The 12,656-nt window shown below is 41.0% G+C and overlaps 1 protein-coding gene and 2 long non-coding RNA genes across 4 annotated transcripts in view; 1 reads left to right on the plus strand and 2 right to left on the minus strand.

Moving 5' to 3' along the window:
• The window catches only part of LOC104911871, a 10,418-nt gene extending 5,240 nt beyond the window's left edge, over positions 1-5,178 (minus strand). The window contains exon 1 of the long non-coding RNA XR_794228.3: positions 4,927-5,178. This is a non-coding gene — a long non-coding RNA (uncharacterized LOC104911871). The remainder of the gene's footprint in view (positions 1-4,926) is intronic.
• A 4,219-nt stretch (positions 5,179-9,397) lies between these two features.
• Positions 9,398-12,656, minus strand: part of LOC100551007 (pulmonary surfactant-associated protein A-like) — a 6,448-nt gene continuing 3,189 nt past the window's right edge. The window contains exons 2-4 of the mRNA XM_019618014.2: positions 11,711-11,902; positions 11,012-11,089; positions 9,398-9,964 (exon numbers count right to left, since the gene is read on the minus strand). Of these exons, the coding sequence (XP_019473559.1) occupies positions 9,588-9,964; positions 11,012-11,089; positions 11,711-11,852 (597 nt within the window). The 5' untranslated portion in view covers positions 11,853-11,902 and the 3' untranslated portion in view covers positions 9,398-9,587. The remainder of the gene's footprint in view (positions 9,965-11,011; positions 11,090-11,710; positions 11,903-12,656) is intronic.
• LOC104911873 overlaps positions 11,209-12,656 on the plus strand; it is a 65,156-nt gene continuing 63,708 nt past the window's right edge. The window contains exon 1 of one of the 2 annotated variants that reach the window (XR_794231.3): positions 11,209-11,384. This is a non-coding gene — a long non-coding RNA (uncharacterized LOC104911873). The remainder of the gene's footprint in view (positions 11,385-12,656) is intronic. The other variant, XR_794232.3, reaches the window with a different exon arrangement.

Raw genomic sequence — 12,656 nt, forward strand, 5'->3', positions numbered from 1 at the left:
AAAAAAAAAGGCAGCAGTTCATTTGCTAAAGTTCTTGTTTTGCCCATCAGGAGCTGACAGCTACATAAGCTTAGCTAGATAAGCTGATGCTGATGACTAGTAACTGTTAAGTCTCACAGGATATCCCTGAACTATTAACTCGTCCTTCACCAGCCTATTCTGTGCTTCCCTGCACTCATGTTTTTCAGCTTCCTGTATTTTAAAGCTTTGCACGCTTAGTTTGTGGGTGAGGCTTCACAGCCTGGGGCACATAAGGAGCTTGCTTTGGTCTGTCACAAACTGTTCCTGACCCACTCTGTATGACATATCAGCCATATAAATAAGGAAATCACGACTGGAATGCATTTGAAATGTAAATAGGTGCACTAAGAAATGAGTCTGTAGAACTGCAATACCGAGCAATTAGCAGGTACTGAGGCTGGAGGTCGTAACACTCCGGTGTTTTGCCTACCTGTGTCAGGTAGCCTAGTTTATTCAGTACAGCTCTGTAAGATCTGGAGCTGTTAGTCAGATAATGAGATGTTTATTACATTGACGGTGTTTGATGCACACAGACTGTGTGATTAAAACATTCTAAACAACTAGTACTCTTGCTGATGTCCTAAAGAACTTCTTGGGTTTAATTATGGGAGAGTATGAATGAAAAAAAACTTGGATATAGTGGTTAACGAAAACATCTCTTTAGAAAATAAAAATAGCGGTGTGTTTCTTTCATAATAAAAACACAGCTGTTGAAGCTTTGCAGTTTTTTTTATCTCAACTAAAAATCCTTGTCAGTGTGTTAGCATACCAGTTCTGCTCTCTAAACCACACAATATATATCTATAGCATCCTTCATTGCAAAATGATCTATATTTATCTGCAAGATTAAAGGCAAGGGTTGGAGAGTAATGGAATAAATGGAATACAATTCATGACTTCTCTAGAGTAGTATACAGTGAGCCCTTTTCAGAAGGGAAAAAGGCCTATTAAAGTGTGGGTTTTTTTGGTTGCGCCTTCAGTTTCCCATGATCCATTTCAAATTTGTCTGAAGCTACATACACTGAAGTCTTCCCTTTCTAAAGTTCATGTGAAACCTCTCTGGATGTTAAAAAAAGCAATTTTCTTAGCACAGATGACAGTCCTGCTTTTTAGAGAGGAGAAAGAAAAAAAAAAAACAATTCTATTCTTACACTCACCACAGAAAAGAATTAGAGCTTTACAACACGCATCTGGAAGTGAAACTGGTATGCTTCATTAAGAGCCTGTTTAATGCTATCTGAAGTAGGCCTTATAAACCATGTTAGATTGCAGATGGCTTTGCATCTACCCTTATCTTAACACAGATCCATTCATGACTGATAATGGCTTTGAGATAACAGCACACATCTCTTACAGAGGACTACATTAGCAGGAAACAAAGACTTGCTTAACAGTACATATATTTAGCTGTTACTCTACAGCCTGCTATAATATCAAGAAGACAATAGTGTTTGGCCAGTCAAAGCTTTTACTTCTGATCACTAGGAAAAAAAATCCATGCAAGCAGAAGGGATGACTGAATCTGTCAGGCTGCTCTCTCCCAGTGAGCTAGATGAGCAGTATGCCTATGACAGAGCTGGCTGGTGGCTTGCTTCTGCCCTCCAAGGAATCTGCAGTCCTGCCTTACCACCTGGAACTACTTAGGAGTACTTGTCCTGCCTGCTGCAGGTGCTGATCTGCCCAATGATATTTCTGATTTCAGCTGCAGTGAAGCTGAGTTACACAGCTATATTTCTCTGCTAATCTAACTCTTTTTCCCCAAGTCACTTGTGAATCTTTTCTTTGAAAAACCTATTGTAAAGGTGTTATGAAAATCTACGTGTATTTATCTGCTAAACCAACGGGGCAGAGTGGGAAGTTACTTTTCCTCAGTGCAATGAGGCCAAATGCTAAAGATAGCAACACTTAAAGGAAAAGAAAAAAAAAAAGAAACCAGCAGTGTTCTCTACAGAAGTAGTGTAAAGCTTTAATATAGCCTTCCTAAGCCTATGGGGTCACTGTAATGTGAGAAGGTCCCTGAATGAGATGATTGAGGGAGGTGGTGGCCTCCCAGGCTGTTACTTGCTCTCACTTGTGGGTCCTCTGCCTTACAGAAAGATGATCTGGCATCTGAATTAACATCAGAAATATCTATGTATATAACCTGTTCTCATCCAAACTTCAGAACACTCATCTATCTTGTAGTAATTTTGCCTCTATACTTGGAAATGTCAAAACTCTAGTGGTACTGACCAACCTCTGGGAACAAAGAAAACAAGTTTAAACGAATTCTTGGGAAGGCTTGTAAATACAGCTACCCAAAGATGGAATGGATCAGCCTGCAGCGCCAGTTTCATAACAGTCAAGCATGTGATTTTTCTCTTGTTTCTCGGGAAAATGACAACTTTGAATGTTAACTGAAAAGAACACCAGAGAACAAAAGACTGGGAGATGAACAGGAACATGGGCAAAGGCTGTTGGCCTTTCCTCATCTTCAGTTCCAGCAAGAAGTTATAATTCTTTTATCTCCTCCAACACAGTATTTCAGGTTTAAACACATATTTCTGAAAGAATTTTCCGAATCCTTTTACTCTTAGATGATTTCTGGAGATAAGTAACCTCAGGCAAGGGGAGCCTCGGTGCTTACAGCAACAGAACAAATTCCCAACTGGTAAGCTGCTCAGAGCTCTTTTTACTGAACAGAAATCTGGTTACTAAATATTTGTAAAGCAAGGATAAACATACCTCGAGCTGATACTTAGGTATAGACTTGTGTGACTGAGTATTTATGGAAGCTCACTGAGGAAACTAGACCCTTGACTAATGTCCAAGCAGGTGAATTCAGTACTTAATTTGGTGCTGGATGGTCTGCTCTGAGATTCTTGTTCCTAATGTTACTAGAAACTCTTGGCAGCTGCACTGGGGTTTTGCTCCATACGTTCTACTAGGCAAGAAAACACTGACAAATGTAGAGATGGATCTTGGGTGTGAGTGTCTCGTGTGAAGACACAGTTGGAAACTCCCTGTTTTCCCTGCAGCAAGTAGCAGCCTACTGCTGTTTTGTATCAATCTTGTCAGCTTAATCCCCTTTTCTTTGGCCTCCTTCACTTTGGTGGGAAGAGATAAACTATTCTTGCCTCAGAGAATATCTGCCATGAGATAGTTTGCTATTAAGGTTCTAGGCCACTCATTGTACTACTTAGTAACACCTGAGAATCAATCATTCTGCTCTCCTTACCATCACCATAAGCATAATCCTAATTGAATATAAACTTGGCTTTTCAATAAACAGTGACTTCAAGAAGTTCTATATAATGTAGTTGTACTGTAACTTTTGGGAATACTTCGGTCACACTCTGTGTAAACAAGCAGGGTAAACCCTCCTTCTGTATGGCTCAATCCCTTGTCTGCCTTCCTGGCGGCAGATAGAATGAAAAAGCCCTGATCAAAGATACTAAAAAATTATGATGTGTTGCAGACTACAAGTCATCTCCTTACTAAAACATTTTTTTCTATTTTAGTAGGCAGATAGTCACACTAAAATGTGTCAATTCAGAATATCAGATAAAATCAGATGTGGCGTTGCATTTCTGGTTTCAGAACGGGGCTTGTGGCTCTCTGCGGGTAGAGATTTTACAGCCCACACACAGGAGCTGCTTGAACGCCCTGATTGCGATGCTTTAGCACAGCTAAATGCTGCACGATGCTTCCTGTTTTGCAGATTGAACATCTCTTCTCCCAGACATGTACTTCTACTGGAAAAAAAGTGCTAAACCAGCAACCAAGCATTCGTTCTGCTCTATCCTCCCTTAACTTGGAGAGTGAAATCTTCAGACTTGGAGTGGGGCAAACAAGGGTTATCGTGAGCTGTTTTCTGATCCTAACTGCCAACTTAGTATTAGCACTTAATGATAATTAGATGGGTCTGAGCCGGTTGCCTGGAGAGGCCATCACTGCTGTATTGCCCCTGTTGATCCTTGTAACAGCATGCAGCTGCAGACAGGTGACTTCCTATGCTGCTTCTCTGACTTTGCTGGCCAGCGTAGAGAAGTTCTTGCTCAGAGACCAACTAGAAATGAGGGTGATTACTAGTCAACTGAATAAAGTGCTAATTACACAAAATAAGCATTATTTTTGAGAGTTATTCCAGCTTTTCTAAAGCATGCTGTAATCAGGCTTTACTTAGAAGTAATCAGACCAGTCCATTTAGCACTGTGAGTGAAGTCACTGAAAGCAAATTACCTTTATTTTTAAAAACAACGTGAAGCTTAGCTGCCAAAATACAATCTAATGTGCAAAATCTGGGAGATCTTGAGAAGACAGGCATGATGAAGACCAAGCATATGTACCAATGCAGAAGTGGCACAAAGCACTGTTAGGGTTTGGCTAATCGTGCTTTTAGTTAAGTATGAGACATAGTTTGTCCTCACTTTTTCCAAGTAAGCAGGCAATTAAGATGTAAGTTAAAATGTACCAAGACTGTCTTGCGTTTATGATATGGAGAAATCACTCTGGACATGTGAATTTTTTCATCCTTCATCTAAAAAGCTGTCTTAGTTCCCTTGGATTTCTCCATATGTGTCTGTTAGTTTTCTGACCCTTGAATATACTGCAGGGGGGGCTACATACAGCTATAAGTTAAATGTTTCCTATTCTGAAATGTTTAAACAGTTCTGAAGGGACTCATACAACCTGAAGGTCTCCTGACTGAAAGAGGAAAATAAAGGATTGCTTTATGCAGTACATTTGTAGACATAGCTCTATTTAGAAAACTGACTCTTAGTACTAGAGAACTTGACACAAGTGGCATAAATTACAACTTGACGTCTTGACTATGAGAAGTTCTAGATTTCTTTAGAGTGTGTTGCAGGTGAAGTGGCCCATTTGAGCAGTGCCACAGGAATTCCTATTTTCCATCCACCTTACCTTAGTCTCCTCAAGGTATGTTGCAAGTCTCACAGATAATCTTGAGTAGCTCTGTCCAAGAGCCCATCCTCTGTCCAGTTTCCTCAGTGTTTGCTGGAAAATGTGGTGTCGAGCCTGCAAGGCAGAACAGGGAATGTGAGGTTGCCGTCCCCTTAGCTGTGTGAGACTCAGAGGTGAGCACAGCGGTGTGCCCAGGTACTTGTTTGTACTGCAGTGCCTGCACACCTCCCACTTGCTGCTTCTTAAAGTGGCACAATCCTTTTGAAAACAAGGGTGAAGCAGTTTTGTTTGACCACAGTTTGCTCAGGACCAATAAAACTACAGTCTGCTCTTCACATGTGCTCACACTGCTCTGGCAGGCAGTCACTGGGAGGTGATAACTAACTGGTAGTTCCGTTGTGTCAGGAAACCACTTAGGCTTTCTCTGTAAAAATCACCTTATTTACTCAGAAATCAATTTATTGTCATAATAACAAATCAAAAGCTGGGTTATAAACTGAGGAACATATGCAGCCTTCAGAGTATGAAGGCTGTCATCCCTAAGGTTATCCAGACTCAAAATCTTGTTCATGCACCTAACCTGGTTCAATGCTTGTTATTTACAAGCTTACTGTTATTGTAATATTTGAAAGATTGAGGCTGCAGCATCTACTGCAGGAAGTAGGAAGGCACACCTGTAATGCTGTAACGTAAAGGAAAGTGCAGCAGTGACAACAGAACAGCAAAGTCCCAGGTTGTAGCAAGTGAGGAATTGCTCAAATGTAATAGCTATGAGCTCAGAAATAAAGGAAAAAACGTGCTTATGTTCAGAAGGTCTCAGGTATACAGGGATCCGCAGCAAGATAACCTCACCTCCACTGACAAACTTTAAATGAGGTCTGTAAGGGTGGATCCTGGCTCCACCCCCTTCTGGACACTGAGCTGCATTGTATGCACCTGAGCTCCCCTGGGTGGCTCTGCCTTCCCACCAGGTGCTCCATCACAGCTTCAAGCTGTGTCTTAACATTTCTAATATGCACATGCAAACCCTTTCAGAGATTTTACTAAGCAGTTCTGGTTCTGCTACATAATATGGTGGAGGTGGTGTTGCACAGTCCCTACGAACTAGTCCTAGACATAGTACTCCTGCTGGCATTTGTCTGATGATACGAGGTGAGATGATGGCCAGACTGCAGCATGGGCTAGGAACCCTCTGGTGCAGACACTTAAGCCATTCTGTCCAAAGAAGCACGTGTGTGCACCTACTGAGACCAAAGTTCAGACTTCAAGCATGTCCCTTCAGACCTGAAAGTCACCTGACAACATTTTTTTTTTTTCCTAAATCTTACCAAATACGCAACCTTATGGGAAAAAGTGACTGTTAGGAATAATTCTTCATGTCATAGATATTTTTATTGAAATAAAAACAATTTTTTTTGGGGGGGGTGAGGAGGAGGAGATGGGGGAGTACTTGTTTTTCACTGTACAAAGGGAGAATAAGTCAGTATGATTTTCTTCCCCAAAACTGATGCCTTATCTCCCTGTTTTATGTTACTTCATTGACCTTGTAAAAACAAAGTCCCTTCTTTTGTTTCTTTTCATGAAATCTTCTTATACAGTTTATCTCTCAAAATTAATAACATCTCAATGGGCATCAGCCTAGTGAAGGTGCCATTAGTTTCACCTTTGGAAGTGGTGCTCTTCATTGGCTGAAAAATTGGAGCTGCATCAGAGAGTTTGGCTTGTCAGCAAGCTGGGTGGTGTCAATGTACAGCCATAACACTGTTACAGTCACTTTAGGTGCAGCTAGCGTTCAAGGTTAGAATCCAAGTGGATTAGGCTTTTTAAATTAAAGTTCATAAAGGTTTCAGAAAATAAACACTGAAGTAATTATTAATGACGCTGTTGCCAGCCTTGGGTACTCGTGTCTTTCTACAGTTACGGTGATGCTGTGTTGCCCTCTCATTCAGATTATAAAAATAAAAGAGGTGTCCAGGTGCCTGACTGAACTGGCCAAGATCAGTCAGTATCTTCTCAGGCCAAGACTACTGCTTCCAGACTTGCCTGCTTTTGGCAGGTTGCAGAAGTGAAGTGAGGAAGGGTGAGAAATATTTGTTTCACTTGAAATTTTAGGTCCTCATCTAGTAACTCAAGGAGTTAGTGACCAGAGGTTAGTGACCAGACAGGGTTAGCATTCAAATCTGTGGAGTAACAGATTTTTGCCTTTGCCTACCTTACTTGGAGTCCACAGGGGAAATGTGCCGGAACAGTGGGTGGCTGGCAAACATTTCTGCTATGGCATGTGTTCATAGACTTATGCTGAAGTCACATCGTTGCAATTTGTTCTGATTTTGAGATGATTCTGTAACCCCTAGAGTTGAGCAGGAAGATACCAAAGCTCAAGTTTCCAGGATAGATAGCATAAATAAAAACTTACCATGGTTTTTAGTGTTTGGAGGGTTCAACTTGGTTCTCAAGCTGACGTTATTTGCTGTGAGCTTCTGAACTGTGTTGGAATACATTGAGTGGAAAACTACTGCATGAGGTGATGCCTGTGTTCTGATTTCCTTGTGCTGGTGGCAAAGATAGTTTCACAACAGGAGTCATGCAAGGCTGAAGACTGTGGGCGGGTGAGCTGATGAGTGAAGACAGATACTGAAAAGCTGTAAAACATTTGTGAGTAAGAAAGAGTAACAACACAATTTGAAAGCGAAAGAGTGCCCGTGGGTTCTTGATTCCCCATTTGTCCTCTGCACGCCTGCTTCAAACTGGGTTCAACATAGCAGTCTGTTTAGACCTTACACTACAGGATTCAGTGCTTTACATTTTGGCTGTAATATCCAGAAACAAGGTGCTGATCAGCAGCTTGTGCATCTCATCGCATGCTGAACAGATGCATTTTGCAAACTGAGGATTTTGTTTACAAAACATTTCTTTTTATACGTTTGGATAACTTCTCCAGGAACTGTAAAATGGTCGTATGCATTTTTGCGGTGAAGAATCTGAATATTACCAGAGTGAATAATTACATACCTTGCAGAAGTACCAAACTATTGAAGCAGGAAGGTGTGTTGGTGTAACATTAATCCTTAAGCATTAATCAGTCTAAGTAAATACCTTTAAGATAAAATATTTAGTTTTGCAAAGAATAGCAGCAAGAGTGGTTCACAGGCCACGACAGCAAGCAAGGAGCTGAATGGAGGCCAGGGGCATCTATGCCTTTCCATAGAGCAGGTGGTGAGATTGTGTACTCAAAACATTTGAGTAATTGAATTTAAGCCAGCTCAGGAATGTCATGCACAGCCAGTTGCTGCTCTGGAATTACAGTGATGTGCATAGCCAAGAGGCTGCAAGCAGCCCCCTCTCTGGCCCCTGTGTTTACACCAGCCATGGTCTTGCCTTCCTTCCGTGCTTAGCACTGTATGTTATCTGTTTGGTCTCCCATCACGCAGAGGGTAGGAGGAGCTGGTCTGGTTCTAGGGCTGTAAGTTTCGTTGCTCAGCTCCCTCTAAACAGTCTGGGGCTAATAAGGTTCACATGAGTGGGTGCAGCTGATACTGAGGCATTAGATGCAGTGTGTGTGGAAGCATGTTTAAATGGTTGGCCGGCCCTTGCCCCATGGTTCATAGAGCTTGTGCAGAGTCTACATTATCTAAGCTATGCTGGAGTCAACTACCCAAGAGGAAGGAAGGAAAAAAATTCATAAACGTATCTAGGTCTGACTGTTGCACTGCTCAACTCTGCAAGTGGGAATGCCCCAGCTTTGGTAGGTGATTGAACCCCTTTAATAAATGTTTAGAAAGCTTTGTCTTAAAAAATTCTTTAGCTTTAACGAGAAGGGGCAAGCTCTGAGTAGCTTCTGCAAGGAGCACGGAATACAGGCTTTTTGCAAGATATATGTGTCTACAAAGCTTAGCCCTTGGGAAATCTCAGTCAAGTTTTGTGAAGACTTGAAATTGCCAGTTATGCCTACAAATCAGCTAGGGTTATCTGAATCCCTCTACCTCTTAGCTGAAATAAATTGATCTTGCCATGGCTCTATTGTTCACACCAGGCTCAGTTTCCATGTGTGGCACCTTGATCTTTTTGTCTTACAGATCCTTTGAGTCAGGAAAGGGATTAGGAGTTGCCAGAGGCGCTGAGGCCAGGTGGCTTCTGGCCACCACTTCAGTCATATGAGGGTTACAGACCTGATGACTCTCAAAGTTTCCCAAGGGAAATGTAAGGGGAGAGAAAACCCCCTGTCCTGTGCCACCCTAGCAGCACTGCTTATTTGTTCTTTCAGGGAATGTGTTATGGGTGAAGAAGAGCAGAGAAAAGCAGGCTGAGCAACAGCTGTGGTAGCAAAGATGTCTGTATGAGTAGGTTTGATGGGGGAAATTTCTGAGGAAATTTGGGATCTGAGGAGACCAAAGTAAGGCTCATGGCTACACAGGGCTATAGGAAGCTTTCCTGATTGCAAGAAAGTTAGGGGACAATCAATAACGGATCAGACAAAACAGTCACTGCTCTCATTTTAAGTAATGGCTTATAATCCTATGGTTGGTATTTATTCAAAAACCAAATCAGACTGAAATGAGTGACTTATATTTTTACACGCTATGTTGAGTTCACTAGCTACAAATGAAGGAACAAGGGAAATAAAAGACTATTCCACATACCCTGCCAGACAGGAAAAAGCACTAAAACTGGCAGACAACAAGGCGGTTCTGATTGCACTTTTTGTCATTCCAAGTGCCGTCAGTGTACATCTCCACACACTCCTCTTCGCCTTTGCCAGAAGGCTCGTGTAAATACCAGTTGGTATAGCTCAGGTCAGCACCATTCAGGAATTGGAATTTGCCTGGGATTAGAGATTCCTTTATCCCCAGGTAGGCGTACCTATTAAACTGCTTCACAAAGTGCAGAATGGCAGCGTTCTCATCTGCATTCCTTGGAGATGCAATACACCCACCAGCCTCCTGGCACATTTTCACAGTAGCATAGAAATCAGCTGTTTTCCCATTGGTAGCAAATATTTTTTGTCCAGATGTTGTTATCTTCCCTTGTAAGCGAAGGACTGCAAGATCAGGTAGAAGTTGTTAATTTTTATGGATTGTTTTGTAGTCAACTTGCTGCCAATTGTAATTCCTACTATTATCACTCATGACTGCAGATTAAATCCAGAAATAACTACAGGAGATGAAAACATAAAATTTAAGATTAGAAATAGAGAATAAAGACAACCCCCAAAAGCTGGAATAAATCTGAAAAGATGAGGGGAGGGGGGAAAAAGTAAGAAATATATATGGATTTGCATGGGTTGATTGTGATAGGACAAGGAGGAACGGTTTTAAACTGAACCAGGGGAGGGTTAGGTTAGATAGTAGGAGGAAGTTTTTCACAAAGAGGGTGGTGAGGCACTGGAACAGGTTGCCCAAGGAGGTTGTGGATGCCCCATCCCTGGAGGCATTCAAGGCCAGGCTGGATGTGGCTCTGGGCAGCCTGGGCTGCTGGTTGGTGACCCTGCACACAGCAGGGGGTTGGAACCAGATGAGCATTGTGGTCCTTTGCAACCCAGGCCGTTCTATGATTCTATGATACAGACAATGAAATAGGAGAAGCACAAGAAGTTGGAGAAAGAGAGGATGAAAAGAGGAATCTTCCATTAAGATACTCTATTAATCCCTTTGATTCTAGCTCTGTACTGTATAAACCCTCTGAGATGGCCTGCAGAATATATGGATATTAGTCAGTCCTCGAGTGAGTAGAAACTTAGATACAACCAGATTGTGAATACTTTGAGACATTTTTAGCCTTCAGTTAGTTAGGGGCATAAGAAATGGTCAGGGAGCACTTTTGCATAGGTACGGTTCTGATAAGCTTGACTTATTTGCACTCAAACTTCAGAATTGTTACCTAGGCATCTCCCACTTGTTACAGAAAGCAACATGCTCTTCTTGCTCCAGTCTGTAAGTTATAACCCTTCTGTGTATCAGCAAGCAAGATAAAGGAAATGCGATGAAAACTGGAGAATCTGCTTTTTTCTTAGAAGACGTTTTATCATTCATCTTCTTTATGTTCCTTATTCCAGCTACAGTAAAAAGTAGATTTAGATGATAATTACCTCCTTCGAGTTTTAAAATCCGATCTTTTAACTGAAGGACAGTATCTTCCATTTCATTACCAGTAACTGATGGGAAACCTATAAACAAAACCAGCTGTTAGCAATTTGGGTTGAATTTTAAATCTTGGTTTTTAAGATAAAGCAGAGGTAATTGTGTGAAATTAATGTGAACTTTTAAAGCTTGTTCAACCTGTGTTAGATTACTGCTGTAAACTAGAGATCTTTTCACACATTGAGCTTTCTAAGGATAAGGAATATATTTGTGGTAACTGCTTGCCAGAGCAGTGATAGTTATGGAGAAACTTTATGGACTGGGGTAGACTTTAATTTTCAAGACTTGAGGCAGCCCAGACAAAGGACTAGCAATTGCACCGTAAGTTTATTTAATTTTAATTGTATTTTGGGACTGCTGACAGAATCCTTCAGGTTTTTTGAGCATTTCCCCACAGCTCCAACCTAACACCTGGCAACAAGCTTCTTTGAGCCTTGTACTGTGGGAAACGATACCCTTTTCTTTACATGAGCTGGGTGGGAGAGATTTAAACATCTTATTTCATACAGGAAATTTATGAAGATCTGATTATTTTCTACCAAGCAGAACCCAAGTCTTATCATACAGCATAGCACTGGGTTTATGAAGCATAAAGGTGAAACGTAACAGTATGTGTAGAAAAAAATGGCACTGGTAACTGCAGGCACCTGGTAAATAAGGTTGAGATAACCCTTTTTCTGCTCTGAAACCGGGCACTGGAAAAAATTGTCCTGGTTTTCCTTGAGCGTAGCAGGGGAGCAGGAGAAGTGTCAGTCCCAAGATTTTGTGGAACAACTCTGGTGATGGCATTATTCAAAGCCAAGTATAAAACAATCAGTTTTGTTCTCCAGTGTAGAGCCCTGTTAAAAAAAAAAAAAAAAAAAAAAAACAGAAAGAAAAAGAAGAAAATTCTGTACTTTGCTATCTGGGGTTGAAGTTTCTTCTATCAGATAGTGATATGAATGCCACTGACAGTTGCAAAGTTACATTATTTAGGAGCTTATCGAACAAAAAAAAAACAACCCCAAACCTCCCCATTCCCATCCCATTTTTATACAGCAGATACCCTCGTATACATATTTTCTCATGGGAAAAGCTGTAGTTCTAGTGTTAGTTTTACAGAGGAGCAATAGAATAAGAGAGAGCGTAAGGTGAACTAGGACATGTGGTCTTTGTCAATTTACTTAAGAGGGAAACAATTATTAACATCCATCTGTTAAAATATCGTCACCTCAGGTGACATCTTCAGTCACAGTATGCTAAAATTTTAATAAAAACGCTGACACAGAAAAACTTTAAAATGGAAAAGTTTGTGAGCAATTTACAACAATTTAATGGAAACCTCTTTAAAGATGTTCAACTTACCTGGTAGCTCCAATATGAAATAGGGAAGGCTCATTAAAATGGTCTAATTTATAGGGCAAGTAACTTGAGATTCATCTTATCTATGGGAAATACCAAGAGCACGTAATGTGATACAAATTTGCATCTGAATAGAACTGTCATTAACTTGAATGATAGGGGTTTGTTTTCTTCAAGAGCTGAACACACTTAAAGTGTGAGGAAAATATTTGAGGGTACTTTTCTGACTTGTGGAAACATTTTCACATATTA

Source organism: Meleagris gallopavo, chromosome 8 (assembly GCF_000146605.3).
Source record: "Meleagris gallopavo isolate NT-WF06-2002-E0010 breed Aviagen turkey brand Nicholas breeding stock chromosome 8, Turkey_5.1, whole genome shotgun sequence".
Taxonomy (NCBI): domain Eukaryota; kingdom Metazoa; phylum Chordata; class Aves; order Galliformes; family Phasianidae; genus Meleagris; species Meleagris gallopavo.